Source organism: Pagrus major, chromosome 9 (genome assembly GCF_040436345.1).
Source record: "Pagrus major chromosome 9, Pma_NU_1.0".
Taxonomy (NCBI): Eukaryota; Metazoa; Chordata; class Actinopteri; order Spariformes; family Sparidae; genus Pagrus; species Pagrus major.
The window spans coordinates 10313327-10337028 of NC_133223.1; the positions used below are offsets into that span (position 1 = coordinate 10313327).

Genomic DNA, 23702 nt, shown 5'->3' on the forward strand with positions numbered 1-23702 from the left:
TAATGAACTGGAAAAACTGCATAAATTATATATTAAAGTACTCCTCTGGATGACCTTTACATCCTCATAGTATCTCAAATCTGTAGCAAATCTTAATGTGTGCCGTAATCAAAGCTAAAGGCGGTCCAACAAAATATTAGAGTGTGTGACATTTTTTGGCCTAGCAGTGTGTATATAATACCAATGACAACAGCAGCAACCATAACAATAATAATATTATTGATAACCATACTAGTAGTGATAACAATAAAAAGAGTTTGTGTATGTATGAGTGTGTTTTGTGGCTTGGATGTCAGGCAGGTGCAGATAATGCAAGATCATTTGTTGATGAGTGTGGACCAGGTTTTATTAAAGTCAATGATTTTATGGTTGATGGAGGCAGACATTTTTTCCAGTGTTTCCCATTTCCCATTCTAGTTTGCTGCACCATAGTCTCATATTGATCCAAAAACGTTTTTCACCTCTCATAATATCGCTGAAGATCCCTTCAAAGTGCTGTATCGTTGGCGACTGGACTTGTTTCAGTTTCTTTAAGATGTTTCACCTCTCATCCAAGAGGCTTCTTCAGTTCTCAAAGATTCCAATGTTTCGCGTCCTGGCTTCAGCAAAGCCTCTTTCACTCCCAGTTTACGCCCCCCGCCCCCTGCTTACACACTCTCTCTCTCTCTCTCTCTCTCTCTCTCTCTCTCTCTCACGACATCCTGTGGGAAACACTGCAGGGATATATAATCTATTAGAAAATTCTTCCATTATGCATGATGTTGAGTTTGTTTCTAGATTTCCAGTTTAATACAATGGTCTTCTTGGCGATAGTTAGGGCTGTGAGGAAGAAGAAGTGTTGAGTCATTGTATTCCTGATATGTCGCCTAAGATGCAGATCTTGGGGCATAAAGGGATGTAGCAACCCAGGAGGTGAGATAATTGATCTGTAACTTGTATCCAGAAGTATCTGATTGGTTAGCAGTGCCAGGTGGCATGTAAGTAAGTATCGGATATGTTCTGTGAACAGTGCGTACATCTGTCTGTGTCATTAAATCCCATTTTGTGTCATTTCTCATCAATGTAGTGTCTTCTATGAAAGACTTTATACTGAACGTGCTGTGTTTTTGCATTTGTTGAACATATTATTGCAGATTTGGATCCAAAAGTCGGGATTGGTAGTGATTGAGAGGTATTGTTCCCAGTTGGTGATTGGGAGGCATATTGAGGTGTCTGATGTGATTTTCTTTAATTCTGAAAAATTTTAAATGTATTCATTTTATAATTGAATCGTGTATTATGTATGTATTGGATGTATTCCAGGAACTGTGTGTTCTCAATGCCGAACTGTTGGATGAGCTGTTAAAAATTTGCAAAATGATTGCCTATATGTAATAATATGGTGTAAATGTGTGATTCCTCTATTTATCCAGGAAGTGAAGTTTAATGTTTTTTTATTAATACAAAAGTAAGGGTTGTACCAAATTGGTGTGCGGTGTGATGGGGCACTGGTGGAGCTTGTGATGTGAAGTGCTTTCCATCAAGGTGTCAGAGTTGAGGTTATGGTTATGTTTTGAAAACAGTGGTGTAGCTTGATGGTTGCATACAGCTTGTTCAGTTTCTAACCAGAGGAAGTCATAATTTGATGGGTTGAGCCATTTAGAGAGATATTTCAGTTGATGGCAAGGTAATAAAATTAAAGATTTGGAGCTTATTTTTGGGCGAGTTAATCATTTAACCATTACGACACTTCCAGAAAGACATGGGTAAATTGGTCCAGCGATTTTAAGTCTCTTTGGAAGTCAATTCTGTTGTAAGCCCCATCATTCTGCTATCCAAGACATGCAGCTGTTTTGTCTTGAAATAAAGCACTTGGCTGTTTATGTCAAGATAACCTGATGGCTCTTTGATACTGTCCAGTAATGGTTTCTAGATGCAATAGAAATAATTCATACAAAGATATAATAGCCTCCCTCAGTATGCCTGACCAGATATTATATTACACAGTGCAATTACTAAAAGGAATTCTGGTGCTGCAAAATCATACCAACTATCTGGACAAAAGGCTAACCAGAAGGTTTTCTTCACAGCACTAGATACAGCTTTGAAAATCACATTGTTACTGGGCATCGTCTGTGCTTCTGTACATACATGCTTCTCTTTTTAAGTTTCCTTAAAAGCAGTGTAACCCCCCGGAGAGATATCTTTGATTTATATTCATATGCAAATGTGCATCTGAGCAAAACAGACATTCTTTCAAGGAGAAGAAAAAAAGGAGAAAGGGAAAGAGTTCAGCTTATCACCACTCAACAGATGTTGAGACTAAATGTGTTGGTTTGTCTGTCTCATCACTGAGGCTGAGCAGAGCAAAGCTCCAGCGCTGGCCTGTCTGAATGGACCAAGTCAACCAGCTGCAGCAAACAAAAAACATTTCTATAGTGTCTGTAATTTGCTCCCATGGCAGAGGTGGAAATCAGGATGAGAACCTTCAGCTGCCAAAGGCCTTTGGCCAAACAGAGGAAATTCATTTTCCAAGAAGATGCAGCGAAGGCACTCTGCTGCAGGACAGTGCTCCCGCCAGGTAGCTGCAAAGCAAGTGCTGAGTGGACAATTACAGAGCTAGCCTGCTGTCTTTCCCCCCTCTTTCTCTCTTGACAAAAAAAAAAAGAATCATCACAAAAAACAAACATTATGGGGGCTTTGTTTCCAGAGTTTTAACGATTTCATTACATTCTTGTCAAATCTCTAACTTTTTAAAGCTATAACAGCTACAGTACATGTGTCTTATTTGTCCTGTTGGATGAAGCAAGCTGAATTTGGAAAAAAAAACTAGTCTTGCAGGCGTAAGAGATCAAAGCAGGAGTGGGATCAAATAACCCATGGGCGATGGGTTCCATGTAGACCACAGAAGTGCAGGTGTTAGTTGACGATGAGAGGGGGAAGGAATTACAGAAAACATAATAGTTTAGCGAGGAGAGTTGTAGCCTTTAGGTTAGAAAAGTAGTTTAGTGACCTGAAGGTTTCTGACTCAATCCTCTTGAGGTAATGTGGCAGGTGCCCTTGACAGAGGCACAGAAGGCCAGTGGTCCAAACACTGTGGTGTTGCTGGTCTGCTGCCAAAATCTGGAAATGTTTAGATGTCAAAAAATTCAGGTAAAGGTTGAATAAACACTTTTAGCTTATTTTTCCTTGTTTTTTTCTCCTTATCTCTTTTCTTTTTCCTTTGTGTCTTCTTTTGACTTTCCCTCCGTCATTGCGCTCCCCTCCCTTCCTCTGCCTTGCGATATAACTTCCATGGCTGGTTGATTTGGGTGAGCAGAAGGAAACAGGCAAGGCTTCCACAGTTCAGGGCTCTGGAGAGCTCGGCCAGGCAGCAACAATCAATCACAGACTAAAGCCCTCTTCTCTCTGGACTGCTGTGTGCCAGGTGACACAGTAAACAGCTGCAGAAATATAATGCCTACAGTGGGTATTTGAATTTATAGACATGAGAAAACAGAGTCCCTCAAGAGTCTGCAGTCCTAGGAAAGGAAGGACATATACTGATGTCAGAAATAGTTAGAGGCATTTTTGTTTGTTCAAACATATGATTACATTTTTTGGACATATATGGATGGTGATGCATACAACATACTTTGTGACTTTGGCATTGGAAATTACTTTTCTATCCCAGTTCCAAGAAACAGTCAAAATTATACATTGAACTCTCAAACTCATGTTCACAGCGGTTCAGGGCACCATTGCCTCACTAAAGAGTAATAGCACTATAGAACTATGGTAATAGTTGTAGAGAAGGCGTTCCACCAGGTTGAGTGGTATTACTTATTTGAAGTCCTCAACAGATTCCATCTTGGAAATAAATGACCTGACAAGCCTGGATGATTTACCATTTGAGATCTCTCTAGAAAAAAAAATCACTTATCTGGGGGTCGAAGTAACAAAGAAATACTCTTCTCTTTTCCAGGCAAACTTTCCCCCTTCAATAGAAAAATTGCCGATAAGATTGTCATTCTGGGACACTCTAAATTTCCCCTAATTGGAAGAATTAATGTCCTGCAGTTATTATATCTGTTCCAGAACATCCCTATTTTTCTTAAAAAGTCATTTTTTGAACACTTTCATCTTAAACAAAGTAATCCCTTCTCCTACCACCACAAAGCCCTGCAGTGCCAATAGATAAGGAAAGACAAAAGTCGGCTGAACCTAACCTGAACCTTTGTTCTCAAACCAGTTCAAGCAATGATGCTTCATAAGCAGTCTGAAACCAGAACTATTAGAGTCAACCAAATTATAAAACAACAGAAAGAAAACTATCTTACTTATTGGAATGCAAAACCAAACACACAATGTAAAATGCAATGTTATCTGGCTCTAAAAAGACCCTGTGGCAACCTACCTGACCATGGTGACTGATGTTAAACAGAGAAACATGTTAACAAAGTACTCACAGCCTGGCCATAGAAACAGGAAGATATAAGAAATCATAGCAACCAACAGAGGAGTGACTGTGCCAACAGTGTAGAGGAATTGCTGTGGAGACAGAGCAGCCCTTCCTTACACATGGCCCAAAATTTTGACAAATTCAGGATTAAGCACCAACATTTTAACCAATCAGAAAATGAGAAAATAAAAGTTGGACTGGGGGAAATGAAAGAGAGCGGCATTCTCACAGGACAGTTTGTCCCTGCCTGCCACAACATGAGGGAACCAGACTGACCTGCTGATCTGCACCAATCCTCAGATTGTTAATTTGAAGAATTAGAATTGAGGAATTCTTTATGTTGGAATTATCAAGATGTTGATGCTTTGGCAATACTTTATCTTGCTATGGTCATGCCAATAAAGCTATTTGAAATAGTTCACTGTTTCAGTCAGAGAGACATTAATAGAGTCACCATTTTGCTCTTGGAGGGAACTCTCAAAGAATCTAAGCAGCAAGAACACATCCTCCAGCGTAGTCCTTTTAGCTTACAGAATTATAGTATGCTGAGGCCAAAGATTGCTGTATACATTAACCATAGAAGATAGCAAAGGCAACAGTAGTAAAAAACTGATGTTAAACACATGAGATTGAAGTGGTGGTTGGAGCTTCAGCAGCAGTAAATGGTGTTGGCTTTGAGGTGTCAGCAGAGTAACAACAAGACCTGTTATAAAGGCCATCCTGTATAACTGTTTCAATATGACTGTATGTCACTAGTCATGCAGTAGTCATATAGCTGATTTTGGGTTATATAAATAAAACTGACTGTGCTTGACTTGCTACGTTTGCTGACTGAAGAATGAATAAATGAAAAACTAATGGCCAATCAACGGATACAAGTGTGATTTCAGTGTGCTGCCCTAACAAGTACTGTATTTGAAAGTTGTGTGAAAGCTTGTCAGAAACACTGAACTAACAGGTGTAAAGAATATTTATGTCTGGCTCTGTTTGCTTCTTTTTCTTACAGACATGTCTAGAGTTGGAGCGGTACCTACAGACTGAGCCCAAGCGATTCTCAGAGCTCTTTGATGAGGAGCTGGACTGTCTCTTAACGCCGGCCTTCATGCAGGGTGGTGACAGTGACGAGGACTTGATGGATCCCCTCCTCCCCAGTCTCCCTGACCAGCCCAGCCCCCCTCCGCTACTGGTAACTCTCCCCAAGGTCCAGACCAAAATTCTCCAAGCGCCCAACCCCAGCAAGACCCAAGTAGAGGCAGGGACTGAAACCCTCACACCAAAGGATCAAGTCCTTGCAGGAGTTAGTGCCGCACAGCTCAGTGCCGCTGTTACATCCCTAACACCGCCATCGTCACCGGAGCTTGGCCGCCACCTTATCAAACCCACACAAACACTGACTGCAACGGCAGATGGTACACTAACGCTCAAACTTGTGGCGAAGAAGGTAGGGTTAGGGGCGGCTAAGCTGGTGGCAGCACGAGCATTACCATCACCACCAAGCCGAGGAGGAGCTCTCAGTGACAGTGAGCAGGGAGGAGGAGGAATTCTAGGAGGAGACGTACCAGAGAACAAAAAGAGAGTCCACCGATGCCAGTTTAATGGCTGCAGAAAGGTTTACACCAAGAGCTCCCATCTGAAGGCACATCAGAGGACTCACACAGGTAGGACCTTCGTTACATTCATTACAATTACCTTCAGCACAATCGCTCTACATTAAGATGCTGACATTGAAGACTTTTTTCAGTTCTGTGCTTCAGCAGTTCAGATGTAAAATGAAACAGTGATTATGAGGTTGCAGTGCTGACTTTAAGCTATAATTTGAGGGTATTCACATTGATATTGGATGAACATTGAATGACTCTTAATTCAAAACATGAGATTTTGGCCGCTTGCTTATTTTGACCTTTTTTTACAAATCAAATACTATGTTTTGACCCATGCATGAACATGCAAGAAAACTTCTAGGACTTTCAAATGTATCTTCGAATTGCAAGCAACAGTCATTTTTCCAAAATGACACCATCACATCATTTGTGATGTGTTTAAGCAGTGCTCAAAAACGTATTTTCTGACATGTACCATGGGTCCCCCAGATTCAGGGCAATGCAGGACAACATACAGATATGGAGACTGAGTTATATGGCCAAACATTGCAATCTTTTAGTCCAGGGATATTCAATTAAAGTTCTGTAAGGTCTTGTTTCCTCAAGTGAAGGTCTAGAACATCATAATGTTTAACTTGCATTAAGATTCACTGCCATATACGGAATATTGATGTAGTCTAGTAGTTTCATCAACGTCTGTATGTAGTCAACAACCTCCTCTTAAAATAAAGTGCTTGATTTTAGAAAAGATAAATGAATACACTGTACCTTGAGGTTACCTTTTTCTTCTTTTACATAAGATCCATTTCACATCTAACAGTCTCAACCGACATTGTCAAAAACAATCTCAACAAATCTTAACAATTGAACAGTCCCACTCTTTTTTTTTGATGCCCCTTAATTCGGATTTCAATGGGTATGTTTGCTTAAAAGACACGCGCTTCGTCTCGTAGTGGTGCTTCACAATGCTGCTTTTAATAATCACCAAGGTATCAGATCATATAAGACGTATTGGTTTTGAATTGCCCATGGGAAGAATGAACATGTAAGATTCCATTCTTTATTAAAACTTTTCTCTTTTTAGAGCATGCCATTTGAAATGTGCAATTTTTACCCCAAAGTCTATTTTTATTAAAACCTAATGTGCTAAGGTTCAGAAACAACAGTTGTATCTTCAACAATGTGCTTAAACCTGCAGCTTTGAGTAAGGCCAAAGACATAACAAAGCATATACAAAATTCAGAAGATACTTGCAGCTTCTGAAGAAATCTGCAAAGAAAACATCAGATTCTCCTCTTCCTCTTTTGCTTTTCAGATGGTCCTCTAGATTTATTAATTTCCTCATGAGTCTCAGTACCAGTTCAGTGCCAAAAGGCCCTGCCTCAGTAATTGCCTGATGATTGATAGCCTGGTAATAAATGACATTGCGAATTCAGCCGTGTCCAACTGGGTCTGACATGCATCTTTAGCTGCTAACTACAGCTGCCCTCTCATTGACCCTCAGACAGGATGCACACCAGGCTAATGTGTCCAGGAGCTGCTTGCCGTTAGCTTTCCAATGTGTTAGCATGTAAGACGGGCTTTGGGTTGATGAAGGAGACACATGAGAAGATAAAGATGGATTTGACTGACGTGGATTGTGATGAATTCATGATGTGCTTGTGTTTGAACTAGGGCTGTCAAGCAATTAAAAAATGTATCTAATTATTTACAAGCTTTGCGATTAATTAATTTAAATTAATCGCTTATGCTAATGTTTGCCGTAAGCATTTAAAAATATTTCAATGCAATAATCAGTTATTGAATCAATGGATAAATGGAGGTTTGAAGTATTACTATTAGGAAATTCCTTGCTGAAAACAATGCTCCTTGTCAACAGTTCCATCTGGCCATTTTTTTTGAAGTACCACTCCAATGTGTTTTGGTATTTTTATGATCTTTCCTGACAATGTTTTATAATTTTTGACAAATAACTTAATTTTGTGCTTCAACTTAAAAAACAAAATAAGTTGATGCTAAAATGGAAAGGACTGCAGTAGAATCTGGGACTTGGCCTCTAGTGTTAAAGAGTAGCATGGCTCCTTTAAGAACAGGGCAGTTTGTAGTGAGTGAGTGGAGAGTGACAGTCGGTGGTTGTAGGGGTGGGCAATACCACAAAATTTGGTTTCGATACGATACCAAGTAATTCAAGGCTGGTAGCGATACTTTATATAATGAAAACACAATACAGCTTCAAAGGCAAATAACATAAAATATTTATTTTATTAAATAAACTAAAGATGTGTAACATTAAGATTCTGTTTGTACTTGTATAAGCCTATAAGTGAAACATACAGTCTGAGGTATATGTTTACGCCCAGCTCGAAGGCAGTGTGGAGATCGCTGTGAATTAGCTGTGGCAGAGTGCGGTATCCAGATTAATTTGTGATATAACTTTAAGCAGTGGTGCAGGTATACCGCATATAACTACATAGTTTTCAGTTGGCATTGCGTATACCCACTTCTAAATCCCCTCTGATGTGTATCTTTGTTAAACTGTTTGAGGGAACTATAGGTAACTGCATACTTGTGGACGCAACCGTCACTAATGCTAGTGTAGCTCCTCAGGGATTTAAGCTGTTACATTTCTAATTTTGATAATCTAACCCTTGACAACACATTAGTTAAGGTTGTAAGGCTAGCTAATATGTGCTAACGACAGTTGCCACTTCTTTTTATAGCAACAGTAAACATCACGTAATGTGAATACAGTAGAGTGCAGATTCAGGCTACATTGCACAGTATGCAAGGCTCTTGCTCTCAGTGTGACAATGCACCTTGTGGGGGCTGGAAGACCTCATGGACAATGGACAATTAAGTGAACAAAAAAGTCCACTGTAATGCTAATTAGGTATGTAGTCACAGTAGCCCTGCTGGCCCAGCCCTGCTGCTGCTGTCTGCTGCACACAGAAAGAAATAAAACATGTAATTTTATTTGGTGGTTTCCCTGTCCTGGGAAATGGATAGAGGGGAAAACCCCTCTCCCCTACTTACTACATGTTCACAAGCTCAAACAATTCTTAGTTTTAGTCTCACTTGTGTATTGTGTCTTTGATTTTTATTCTATTTTTACATGTTGTTGAGCAATAAAGGAAATTAAATCTTGAAACAGTTTACGTTGAAAGAAATGCTCTATTTAACTGGAGCAGGAGGAGCACTGTGGTGCTGTGTGCGTAATGTGGTGCGCGGATCTCAGTCCTCTGATCGGACTGGACAGGTCATAAGAACTATCATTCTGATTAAAAGGGGATGGGTTGTGGGTGGGTGAAATAATTCATCTTTGATGAGGAACATATTAATAACATAACCTGCAATGGACTCCAGCAGCAGACACATTAAGTGCGTCTCCCCCTTACGAGAGACGGTGCGCGTGTTTACGCATGAGACAGAGTTTAACCCAACTCCTCCCGACGGGTTAGGCTGTCAAAATGTTATTAATATATTCCTCATCAAAGATTAATTATTTCACCCGCCCACACCCCATCCCCTATTAATCAGAATGATAGTTCTTATGACCTGTCTGGTCCGATCAGAGGACTGAGATCCACGCACCACATTACGCACACAGAGACGCACCGCAGCGGTCCTCCTCCTCCAGTTAAATAGAGCACTTTACTCACAACAGTCAAACAGAGTTGTTGTCATCATCTTTATTGATTATTGATCACAATCAAAGGCAAACTCCATGTAGAAAGATAGGACTGTCAGTAGCTGGGCTGTGCTGATCAATGAGAATAGGGCAGAATCCATGCGCACAGATTGTGAATCCGTTCGCATGGATTTCCACATCCAGTTTTTTTTTCTAGGCAGGTATAAAGTAGAAATATGGGATTCATTTTACAAAATAATCTATGTGTTTGCACATGTTTGATTGGCTAAGGTAGTTCTTTGTGTTACTTGTATGACATGACCTTGTATTATGGCAAAAGTTCAGCCAGGTCCACCTTTATTGCTAGGTGATTGTGTGTTTTCTGCTGGAGCCTGCTGTGCGAGCACCCTCACTGTGTCAATACAATGGTCTGATTGAAGTTAATGAAAGGGCTGTGCTTTTTCAGGCAGTGTTGTCTGTCTGAACATGATCATAAAAGTGATTTTTTTTTTAAGTGGTAACCAGAGACCACATTCAGTGGTAAGCAAAATAAAAAAAAAAACCTTAAAACAGAAACCAATCACAGTATTTGTTTACAATAAAATAAGATCCCAGAATCATGTATCTTGCATTAAATTTAATTGTCTTTTTTTTTCACGATGTTACATTGAAATTTTATACATCTCATTCATCTAAAATGCATATTTGAATGCTTTCACATATGAAGAACACTTTCACTAATGGGTCGGAAACTTTATTTACCTGTTGGGACACGGACTAAAGAAAATGGCAGCTTGAGTTTACCCAAAACTAGCAGTTAGCGGTGAGATGTTGCCAATTGGGTAGATTCAATTCATCAAAAATGCTGGCAAAGCAACAGAGCACATAAAATAAGCACAGCAGAAATGTTAGAGTTAAGTTTAAGTTTAAATCTTAAAACGTTCCAGTTACAGCTGAAAATGACAATGACAATAATATGCCAGTTTGCCAGTTTTACGATGCAAATCAACTGCCAGTTGTTTACCAAGTGACTGTTGTTGTTAGCATGACGTCAGTGTTTCCGTCCATAGAAACCTTTATGAAGAAGTGACTGAAACCAGTGTACCACAAATGTATATTCTTAGAAATCCATTCACAGTCAAAATGTTTTCTGTATTGGACATTTCAGCCTGAGTAACTGAGGCTGAATCCATCGCTTACCTGCAGCATGAGGCCTGTACAGACTGATACCACCTGAAGCTAGCTCAACTTTAGCTTAAACCGCAGCATCATTTACAGTCTCTGGAGTGGTTCATGGCCTCCAGTTGTCATCATCCACTGTTAGCAGTTTCCTTGGTGTTCACTCGGATTACTGTACATCGCCTTTGGACCTCCACTGTATTAATACGAGCAACCTTGGCATCATTAATCCAGCGTGTTACAGGCTTATATGATCCCAGCAACCATCGCTTGGCTTTAAGTATAGCATGACATTCCAGGGCAGCACCTGGCATACCCAGGGGGAACTCACAGCTGTAACTTTATTATAGCTAATCCAGACTAGCTTTCTGGTAGCCTGGCCACTAGCTGCAGTATTTGTAATCTTCTGATGATTCTATGGTCGAGTCATGATAACCAACGATGAGCTTTTAGAGGCAGAATCATTCACTGAAAAAAAGACACCCCGAAGACACTGCAGCTTCCTCACTCTCTCTGTGTGTGTGTATGTGTGTGTGGTATAAATGTGGGGGTGGAGTATTCCCTCCCGATCTGTTCACTACAAGCACAGCACTGTGGTTTAATTAGCTTAATCCTCTTTTTGGGTTATTATGACCATAAATCATTGAACATACATGTAGGGAGGGATTAACATAGCACACACTACAGGGAGGAGCAACTACAGAATGCCTGCGCTGCATCAATACACTTACTGTCACAAAGTGCACACCAGAGGCCGTTAGAAACATCATTATAGTGAGTTCTGTCAGGAGGATGTGCTGAAATTCAAAATAATGTGTAATGTAGATAATGATATTCCTCTGTTTATGTCCAAAATAATATCTCTGCAGCACAGCTTTGATATGAAGGGTTCATTTTCTTATATGAAAATGTCCAATTAGGGCTGAGTTGTAAAATTATTAGATGTACAAATTAATTCAGTGTATCTCTGAAGTACTCAGAGCTGCTCTGACCCAGAGCTAGGGTTTTCTCGATTATTTTTCACTCTCTTTGATCTGGTTGGATCTCTCAAAACTGTACATGGCTCATAATCGTAATCTACATGATATTTAAGCAGTGGTACAAAACAATATACCTATGTGGCATCAGAGACAGCAGAATAGATGAGCAGTTTTTGAAGGAGTGTAAGAGTGTTCGTCTGTTCTGTACCTGTAACGACATTTTTGTTGGAGCATCAACTCAGTGTGCACATCCAAATTTAAACCATCTTCAAACAAACAGATTTTAGATTTCTGTGCATTTTTTGAAGTCCATAAGCTTTTCAGTGTTTTCAAACAGCAGTGAAAACCTCTGACAGTTCACAATGTAGGATGACATTTAAATGCACCGTCTGACATTTAATGTCTGTGAACAAAGATATGTACTTGTTGGTAGTTATAACTGATTTATATAGCAAACTATTTTATTTTATATATTTTATTTCATTCTACCATTAAATACTGCTACGTCCCCACTACACTGTTCTCTAATAATAGGCAGTTCATTAACTACAAATCATGTGCAGTTTATGTTTTTATCATAGTCAGATTAATTAAAAATTAATGCAGGCTTCATGTTCAGTGCAGTGGTTTATGTAACTGAAGCATGTTCAAGAATGAGCTCATTGATTTTGAATAAACCAAAAGATCCCATAAAGCAAAGGTACATTTTGCACATGGTTAACAAAATGTCTTGCAGGGACGTAAAGTTTAATTATGTGATATTATGTAGCTCATGGGTTAAATCATGAAAAACCACTGGGCATGGCAACTCCAGCCCGAGTGTGACTTCTAACTTGAGACAGCCTTCCACACACACACACACACACACACACACACACACACACACACACACACACACACACACACACACACACACACAGTTTATACCTCCATACTCCTCTACACCCACTGGTCTCAACCTCCAACCTGCTCTCTCTCTCTCTCTCTATCTCTCTCCTACTTACTCATTCAGTTTGGGTTGCCAAGCAACTGCATCACACTCTTCCATAATTGGTTTGTGGCTGGTTGATTGTCCATGCCTGTTAATCTCTCTCTCTCTCTCTCTCTCTCTCACCCACCCACCCCCCTCTCTCCCTTTCTCTCAGTTGCTAGGTGACTTTATCACGCATCCTTGCCTTGCTGTGCTATAATTGGCTGCCGTCATGGTTGCTGTGGCGTCAGGCCCGAGCTGGCCTTGCCTCATTCCCCCACCAGTGTGTGTGGGTGTGTGTGTGTGTGTGTGTGTGTGTGTGTGTGTGTGTTGAGGGGGGTCCTATTGAAGGAAGATGGGGTGCTCTGGCCAATTACTGAAGACGGGTGTGAAACGGCCGCCAGTCTGGCACCTGCGGCCCCCACTCATACCACATATCACACACACACACACGTAGGTTGAGAGTGTAACATTTCTCCAACAGGATAAGCTGTTAAGTGGTTTGCTATTGTATGTTGAAAATATTGGTCCTGTATTGAGTCCTGAGTGAGAAGGACTCTGTGGAGTGAGTAGGAGGATTCACACATACACATACTACAGCTGAAGATTCAGCATGGATCATTTTAGCTTCTTTACAGAACTAGAAGTAATCCGTTGTAGAATCACACTTTTCACAGCTGTAGCTGAGGATTGTGAGCTTTTATTTTTTAATTATAATATTTTTTAATATTTGACAAGTCCCGGTTGTAGCATCAAAGTCAAGTAAACATGTGTAGCTTACCTCTTTTCAAGAAAAACAATTATAACTTGGAGAAGTCTTGTCTGTTTGTGACTGTTGTGTTCTCTCCCAGAATAATTTATCTCTTTTAACAATCATATTTGAGTCGAATTAGAAACAGCAAGAATTAAGAAATAACAAAATATTTAGTCTTTACCACGAGAGCCCAACCGATACGTCAGGAAGCCAATATTAATAACATTGATTTATTGAATTTTAATATTTAACACTTTTTGCAAGTATTTTATTGATATTTTTGTGTATTTAAAAAGTATAGGAACAATCTGTAAAACAAACAGGAAAAATAATAAAACACTACAGATATTATTTCACAGTGTATTGATATTGGCCTTTAAAAGGTCAGTGTCATTTGGATTCTTCTGACCACGTTCGAGTTATGGTCACACTGACAATATGTCGTGACTGTAGAGTTGCTTGAGCACTTTCTCCACCAAGTTCCTCATGCTCTTCCTGGGGGATGTGACACATGCTGGTAGATAAAGTCTCCACAGTTTGTTTTTAGTCTCCCACGGGGTCTCCAACTCTATCCTTCTCCCCCAAAGGGAGGCAGCCTCGCTTGGTGTCTGAACTACCTCAGTTGGTTCCTCTTAATGAGAAGGAGCAGTAACTCACTAACGAGGAGTTCGATACTCAACTCACGTCTGTGCAGGAAACCTGAGAGAAGGATGTTTTTAAAAAGTCAGTGTGTTCAGCTCTCAGTATTTTTGTAGCTTCTGACTGAATCTCTTTAGTTTCTCTCGTCCTGTTTGTACTTTCAAACATTTGCAGTGCTAACCCTAACCCTGTACTGTTTCAGGTACAACGTTTTCTGTAATGCTGCTTCTTAATAACAGTGGGCTTTTATTGTGAAGAAGTTATAGGAAATGAAACTTGTCAGTAACTGACTTAGCGTGTTATCCAGTGGTTACAGTTGAATATTCCACTGCTGAACTTCCCAACTTGACGTTTATCATTCAAAATCTCATGCAGTGGCTCTGGTTTTTGCCGGGTCAGGGTTTGTTTTGTAGTTTCTCTTTCTCCCTTCCATTTCTTGCTCTTTCAAAGGGGTAAAAGGAAAAACATGTCATGATTTTCATTAATTATAATTGATAATTACCAAAGGAAAACTCCATGCAAAAAGATAGGGATGGCAGTTGCAGTCAAATAAAAGCAGTCAATGTGTTCTAAGCATCAGACACTGCAGCTGCGACAGCCAGTTGCTGTGGTGTGTTTACCAGGGCAACTGTGGCCACCAGGCCATACAGAAGAGCAGCTCTGGAGGATGAGTGACCCCAACAGGAGCAGGAGAACACTGGGAGAAAGGCAGAAGAGGTCGGTGTGATTACCTGCAAAACTACAGCATATAAACAACCAAAAACAGACATTACCATAGCGTCTGTGTGAGTTAACAGTACGAGTCAAGCATAGAGAGCACGGCAAACAAAACCAACCAATCAGAGGCGGTGTAGGGTGGGTCTTGTGAGAACATAAGTGGGAGCCGAAATAATGCCACTAAACAGATTTAGCGCTGCAGTTCTAAAACATTGTCGGACAGGGTTTTAAAAAAGGTACTGATAATGATGCCACAAAACCAGAGATATCATTGGCATCTCCAGACTAAATTGCAAATACATATTAGTCTGGAACCTCTACATTCATTTTCGATTTCCAAGGATCATTATCAATGAGCGTAGAGCAAAGTCCCACTGGACATAATTGGATAGACACCCAACCAATTAGAGCAATGAAAACATGGTAGTAGTCACATGCAAGCTTGGGTGGTTATTGGTCCATTTTCAGGAAAAGCTAAAATTTGTCTTTGAGGTGGGAAATAGGCAATGCTGTAACAGAATTTTGAATCGTATTTGATTAGCACTGCCTAGTTTGACAGCTTGATCTAAGTTTGGTGAGCCAGGTGAGTTGCACTAGATGGACCTGATAAACCTCTAAACAATCAGAGCAGTGAAACGTGTGACATATAACCTTTCAAATTTGGATCAGTGATGCTCCTCCGTCAGTCATCGTATCAAACCCACCACATATCAAATGAACAGTCGTGACTGGCCCACTGGAAATCGCATAGAATGGAAAATCTGTCTGAACAGGACGGAGACCAGACACATCTACCAAAGCAAATGTAACATGAGCTGATTGTTCTGCTTCAGAGGATAGACATATTACCTTTTTATTCCACACATTCTTCTTCCTTTTCCAAGCCTGGCACCTACATGACCCTCAATACAACCCGACTACCAACAGCTCTGTTTGAGTTTCAGGTGTATCTAATGTAGCCTTGAGCTGCTAGCCTACAGCAGAGTTGAGGAGCTGGCCTTTTAAGCTCATTAGTGCAAATTTTAATGAAACAAAAAACAAAATTAATGTGTCTCCTGCAGACTTTCAAGAGTGTATAAGAAGATATAACACATATATATATATAGATATACACAATAATCAGTAGCTCTTCTAAAGGTTCAAGGTGCTTTATTTGCCAAATACACAGAGCATTCAATACAATTTGCCCTGAAATGCACCAAATGCTGTGCATTAGGTTATCTAAGCCGGCGTCCGGTCTCACCCATGCCATCCCCAACAAACCAGAAACTGTAGACGAGGCAGCAGAGAAAGACCTGTCTGTCTCCGAAAATGGTCAATGGCGAGACAGAAACAAAACCTAAATCCCTGTTGTGGAAAAGAGCAACCGACAGCACAAGATTTGACTGGAGAATTTGAATATGCAAATCCAGGAGAGCACGCCTCGTGATCTGGAATTCCTTTAGTGCGGGAACAACTGCGTCACCTTGTAGCCACATTGTATCCGTGGATGAAAGATGACTCCGATCAAAGAGACACAGACACCAGGGGGAAATGAAGGAGAACGGGGCATCATTCACATTTGGATGTTCCTGTAGCACATCATCTTTTACTTGTAGTTGCATCACATTGCACTCAGAGCTGCTCTCCTCTCATGTGAAGGTGTACTTTCTACAGCTTCTTTTATTCTGGCATGATGATTCAAGTTGGCAACTTAAGGCAATTAAAGTTATGAAAATCAATTTCACATTGAGTACACCTGCTGGTGATGGAGAGGTTATGCCTGGGGTATGGTTGGGACTTGTGGGTAAACAGCTGAATCAAAAAAGGAAGCTGAACCTGCAGATATGTCTGCAGTGAAATTGTGCACATTTATCTATGTGTTTCCATCAACTAGTGCATTAGAATATTTGTTAATAACAATAATAATAATAATAACATAAGATTATTTAAAAAGTAGCAGCTGTAACACTTCTGTCTCTCTGGGTAATCATTTCAGTTCATTGCTTTTCAGCTGAAGTGGCACTCATCTTGGCAATCAAACTGAATTGCCATTTTGTTTTCACTTCATGATTGGTCTGTCATCACCTCCATTTTGCTGCTTTCTGTTTAGGAAGGGTTCTGAATTTCCTGAACTAATCACATGCAAGTGACCTAACTGTCCCACCAATCAAACTGCGTTAGTGGTGGCTAGGAGCTGTTAAACTGTATCATAATTGCTCTCGCTCTGGCGCAGGAATATGATGACTTAGTTGTTAGTCTTACCAACTAATTTCTGATGGTCAGGGAAAGAGACATCAGTAAGCACAGCACCTGATCTGTTTGAATCACTGGAAAATCATCACTGGAACTGGTTTCTCTCTCAGGGTTTGTTGGCCTTTGTGTACACATCCTTTTCCATTACACTCAATTATGCTTCCACCTTATTGTCAAATGCTTCAGTTTTCACATTAGTTCCACTTTGTTTTGGATTGGTCTGCATTTGTGTTTGTCTCCTTAAGAAGATTGGTGTTTGCTGTGATGGCAGTGGAGGGGCTGCTGGGACATCTGGTTAACTGACTGTAAGCTGCTGTATCACTACCCATTAGGAGTCATTAAGACCCAAATTATAGTTAATACCCCCCAGTTCACACACGCATACACACACATACACATACACATGGCACAGAGTGACTCACATTGGGGTCTGGAGTTAGGTTTGGCCATGTTTTGCCAACACAGTGTGTGCAGTGGAGAGAGGCCTGTGCTAGGAAGTGTTTAATCTTTATCAATATTTGAAATTAAGTGGATTTTAATTACAGTTTGGTTGATGTTTGAGTCCATCAACAGTCTCTGTTGATTTGAATTATGCTACTGAGACAGTTGGAGCCCAGACTATGGCTCTGAAACAAAGAAAGTGCAGGGTCGTCAGCAAAATTGTTGAACCTTGCACCACAAAGCAACGCAACAACATCCAGCACACAGCTTTGGCAAATCAAACGTGCATATTTCTAGTAGATTACTTTCTGTTACCTACTGTACTGTAAACAGTGTCATCTTACTGTTTAACAACAAAGGATAAAAGTATTGTCACGTAACAACTTTCCAGAGTTTTAAAAGTATGTCAGATGTGATTAGACACTGGACGACCTGGTATGTGTTTCATCTTCTCACTGGTACCTGTGGCACCACATCACATGTCATAGAAAGGTATAGCATGCTAAGGGCTGTGATGAGGTTCTGATCACTGGAAGTAGACTAGCAAGTAGAAAATGTTGCACCATCTGTGGCTCAGATTTTCTTTTTAATTTGATGACGTTTCGGCCCTCGGGCCTTCTTCAAGATCAACAACCAGACTGAGACACAGGCACTGATATGTTTTATAGGCCACATCCTAGTAACACATGTGATAGTGACAATCATCCTGCACCACCTGGGTGTGAACAAACAATCTTGAGGTCTTGAGTGACTAAAAACTCAAGACACAGCCAATCAAATTACTTCTAAAGTGAAAATTAGTCAATTAATCATTTATTCCGGGTAGATTCTAATAGATATATGACAATGAACATTATAAACACCCTGTTCTAAATATCCAACAAATAGAGGTATTTTACTGAAAATTTCACTTAAAATTTTAAACAGATATACAGAAAGGTTAAACATCAGCTTTGAATGATCTGCAGCAACACAGCCACACAATCACAGCCCAGGCATTTCAACCAAGAACCACTCCCAATCTTTGAGGTTTTAAACCAAAATGACAAATAAGGTTGTTAGCATTTGCACTTCAGAGCATTTCTTTCTGCATTACATACTTATGTCTGCATGTTGACAACTTAATTAGCTGTTTTGTGATTTTTGGGTCAGAACCCATCACACTCATATGACTTTTGAGTTGAGAATGCAAATTCTTTTGTTTTCGAACCAAAATGACCAAAATGAGATACCCAAAATACAAAGATTCACAACTGATCCTTCGTGTGAAGGATCAGAACAACTCTGAGCAGCAGGAGGTTGAAATCAGTGAAAAATGAAACATTTAGTCTGCCAGAGAACGGAAGTATAGATTTGTGTGATAAACATGTTAATGCAGTGTGATAAACTGTATAATCTGTTACAGTAATCTGTTAATTACTGTTTTTTAAATTCTGTTATAGATTTGGTAACTAATGAGACTTAATGCAAGTGCCTTCATCATGACATGTTACATAGCTTGGTGCAGAATCATGCGTAGTATCAATTATGTAGCTCTCACCACAAGAGGATATTATTTAGTAGATGATAAGTGAAGGCCATTTTTATTAGGTCTTAAATGTGTTGTTGTTTTTTACATATATTGTTAAACCTATTACTGTATAAAAACTGAGTTTCAAAGTAGCTTAATTAATGAAAATGTGTTATTTTTTCCACATTATTATGAGTTAAAGTATTACCTTTTTGGACGTTATAGGATTTTGCAGGGAGACAACTTTGCTGCTCTATCTGCCGACCCCATATAGCCTGCACACTCACACCCACACAGAGAAACACACTCTCATACAGGCTTTTACACAGTCGGACATCATCACGTCCCATCTGAAGACAGTCTGCTCCTGCACACCGCACACACACGCACACGCACACACACCTCTAGCCAAAAGATACACTACACACACACACACACACACACACACACACACAGCTGGAAGGCTTTCTATCATAGAGAGATAACTACAGGCTGAGAACAATAGACCATCTCTTCTCCCATCTGGTGAAGTGGGGGATGAAACTTCATTTACATTTCAGATCCTGCCACCTCAGGGAGTGTGTGTGTGTGTGCGTGCGTGTATGTGTGTGTGTTTGGGGGGGGGGGGGATGATAGAGGGAACAAAACCAGATCCATTTCAGGGTGAATTTTGGATTATGAATTAACACAGCGCAGTGCTGACAGACTTCATTTACAGCAAATTGAGTGTACTGGCTCATTGAAATGCCTTTTGTGTCAAAACTGGTCTGCCTGGCCCCTGGGCTGTGTGCGTGCATCTGTGGCTGTGTGTCTGTTTTGGTTTGGAAAAAGCCATGGGTGGTAACCTGTATTAGTGAACAGCTGTGGTTTAGACGTGTGAAATTAGATAAAATGTGACATCTTCTCTCTCTGTCTCTCTCTCTCAGGTGAGAAGCCCTATAAGTGCTCATGGGAGGGCTGCGAATGGCGTTTTGCCCGCAGTGATGAGTTGACACGACACTACCGCAAACACACCGGAGCCAAGCCATTCAAGTGCAACCACTGCGACAGGTAAACACATAGTAACTGTGAACATACAGCATGCTGTATACTTTGCAGGACATTGATATGCCCTATATCTGTCAAAAACCTGTGTGTAACCTCCACTTTCCAACAAGAATAGAACTCCAAAAAACAAAAAAGCCCTGGTTATCTTCTTGTCAAATCATGCATCACATATTTTGTTTTTGTTTTTTTTTGTGTCAAGATTAGGGCTGCATTTAATGTTTTTATTACCACATCACAGCATCAGTAACTGATACCACTGTTAGCTGAATTCCATTTAGTTGCTTCAGTTTCAGGGTTCTTGTGTTGTTCATGCTGGCACACAGTCACAGTCTGGGACACTTGAAGAGTTTTTTTGTTTATGATTGATCAATAACATCTTTAAAATTCTTAAAAAATAAATCTTAAAATTCTTTAAAAATGTAATTCCTAAAACTGTACTTACATAAAAGCACTTCCATTAGTAGAAGTGATATACACGTCAACATAAATTACTTGAGTAGTGAGTAACTTAAAAAATAAAAAAGAAGAAAAACACCGGCACACACGTGCTAGCTCACTGCCATCTTTGTGTGGGTGTATGAACACGTGGATGAGAGATAAAAGTGCTACATAAATGCAGCCATTTACACCATCTCTGTTTGGTGTTTGGTCTCAAGGTAGAATATGTGGTTGTGTTTGTGTGTGTGTGTGTGTGTGCTTACTCATGCCCCTGTGCTGGCAGTTAAATGGACTCTGGCTATTGGCAGACCAGTCGCAGCTAATTGAGTGGCACCAGATGCCAGCTCCACTTTAACATACACTCTCTCTGTATGTGTGTGTGCCTGCACTACCTTTTCTGATGAACACACATGCAGTTTTGCCCTAGAGACAGTGTAATTGGCGGTTGTGGTTTCCCTCTAGTTTGGGTTTTAGACATAAAACCCTCCAGAAACCTGCTGGAAGCTTCTAATCCTGGCTGAGAGCTGGGACTGTATTAGCCACTTTTGGCACACACACATGCATACACAAACACAGTACACAGACACACACACACACACACATGCATACAGAACACAAAGACGTTTGGATGCAAAGTCATACTGAAAGACACAATCATTTAAAGTTAAATGTCCTGTTGATTTTCTGCATTGACAACGTTGATGTCTGACAGTTGGGGCTCTTCAAGACTTGGATGGACATGAAACTGTTCTGATTAAATCAACACTGCAAAGGATGGACATCTGTGACATAAAGATCTACAGCTCTGATTTAAGATCTGTCTGACATCTTTGCTAGAGGAATGACCAATGTTGCTTATGGGTACTTCAGTGTTTGGAGCAAATCACCATACGTAACTGGCCAATGTCAATGTTTTCTGCAACCTATTTTAAGGATTAGGCTTCAGGATGAATTACATGTTAGCTCTAAGATCTTCCCTTTATTAATACACCAAGCTGGTCAGCCACTTTAGTCCAGACTGAAATATCTCAACAAGTATCCGATGGATTGCTATGAAATTTGGTGCAGACATTTCAGTTCCAGTTCAAAGTTTCAATTTATCCAATACTTTGGAATCTGAATTGAATCAGAATTACAGCCTCACAGAAGTCTTAAGATGCCTCCAAACATTGTTTTCAATGTGAACATGCTGGCAAGTAGAGACGGAGCAGCTAGATCTCTAATGAGTGTGCATGGCTTTTCGCTGCTCTGTTCAGAGTTCATGATGGTTCAACCTTCTCAACCTGCTGCCGTGCCTCACCATCTGACCACGGCAACCAGACACTACACAATAAAATGAAATAGGAGTTGATTTCACAGGTATACAGGTATTTATAGTTCCCTGGATAATACACCGTTTCATGAGCAGAGAACAGACAAGTCAATGAAGAGATCTCGCACTGGGTTAAAACCCCACTTTATTTAGCTGGATGGAGATAGGCGGTGGTGGCATTGTGCCCTGCTGCCACTGATTCAAAGTGCAGAACACCAGTGTTGCAGCGCCAACCGCTCGCTCTCTGAAAGTACCTTTAATCTTATTTTCACTTTTCCAGTATTTCCCTGTAGGCTTTTTGATGCTCGTTACAAGGTGGAAGGAAACATGTTTAACATTGCCAGTATGCAACTTAGTCTTAACAGTAGTGCACACGCACACGCACACCCACACACCCACACACCCACACACACACACACACACACACACACACACACACACACACACACACACACACATCTGTGGTGGGTGGAGCCCACCAAATATTACCATGAGAATGGCAAAAAGTGGCAGCCATGGAGAGGTTAACATTAGATAGAATGTTCAATCTGACACAATTTCTCCTGGGGAAACACACACACACACACACACAGTCTGTCATTTATCCTGCCTAATCAAGCAGAGACCCCCTGATGTTTCCATGGAGCTGGAAGGAGGGAGGAGTGATGAGGAGGAGGACAAAAAGAAGTGAGGTGGAGAAGGGAGAGTTAAGAGGAGGAGAAGAGGAGGATGGGAAGGAGGGGTGTGGGGGGGGATTGGGGGTTACCAGCTGGTCTGGCTGCTCCACACCCCCAACAGTGACACAGTGTGGCCATCTGTCCAGCCACACAGACATACAGATTGGTGAAGGTGTACAGTAGGTACCACATGGCCAGATAAAGGTTGAAGGGAAACACTAGACCACAGAGCAAAGTTAACCTGTAAGATGACACCACGTTCACTGTAATGCCTTGAAATCTGAAAACTAAAGTGAATCGACTTGTCAAAGGGGGTCGTGAAATACTGAAACAACAAAACAGCAGGAAAGACAGTTGATTCTCTAAGCAACATATACAGAATATCTCATCACATATAGTAGCTTTAACAGCTTTAGCGTCTCAGAGCTTTATGTGCAAGGACAAAGTCTAGCTCAAGATGAACATTTTCAACTGGTTTCTTCGCAGTTTGTCAGGCTCGGTGTGAAGCTGCACCTTAATTACTGTATTCCGAATGATGCTTCCTGCAGATAACACTGACATTAAGAGACTGGATCACAGTAGAGGCATCTGAACTTTCTGTTAAGTCCTGTCTACTTGTATCTGGATAGAAACACAGCCTGCCTAAACACACACATGCACACAGAGGCACACACACATAGAATAGCCTAGACTAATTAATAATGAATAAAGCCTCTGGCAAATTGAATATTTAATTTCTCATTTTATTCTCGCCCACATTTTGTTTTGCCTTTTCCGTACTCATATCATTTGAGATTCATTTTATTGTTGATGTTCAGCTTTAATGGCCTCACAATGGAGTAATAAAATTAAAATACTCGTGACATTGCGATTCCTATATTAAACGTCACCAGCATCTGGTTTTATGTCTCTCTCACGGCAGGTGCAGTCACTGCTGAGTTAAATGATCCTGCATTAGAATCGTACTGCCGGTCTGTGTGCATTAGTGTCCATGTTCACAATGCATATCTAATTAGTTCCTACAATAGTCTTCTACTCAGAGCTTGAGGGGTGACTGCAGAGACCATAGGTCTGGCTGTGATTTATGGTCGTGTCTGAGTTGTCTTTAGGAAATCACTGAGCTTCACGTCTAGGTTTCATTGGTGTAACATATA

The 23702-nt window shown here is 40.5% G+C and overlaps 1 protein-coding gene across 2 annotated transcripts in view; it reads left to right on the forward strand.

The window, feature by feature from the left end:
• The window catches only part of klf7b (Kruppel like factor 7b), a 74666-nt gene that overhangs the window by 46425 nt on the left and 4539 nt on the right, over window positions 1–23702 (forward strand). The window contains exons 2-4 of one of the 2 annotated variants that reach the window (XM_073474084.1): window positions 5427–5606; window positions 5673–6078; window positions 20001–20124. In XM_073474084.1, the coding sequence (XP_073330185.1) occupies window positions 5427–5606; window positions 5673–6078; window positions 20001–20124 (710 nt within the window). Of the gene's footprint in view, window positions 1–5426; window positions 6079–20000; window positions 20125–23702 lie in introns of both variants that reach the window. The other variant, XM_073474083.1, reaches the window with a different exon arrangement.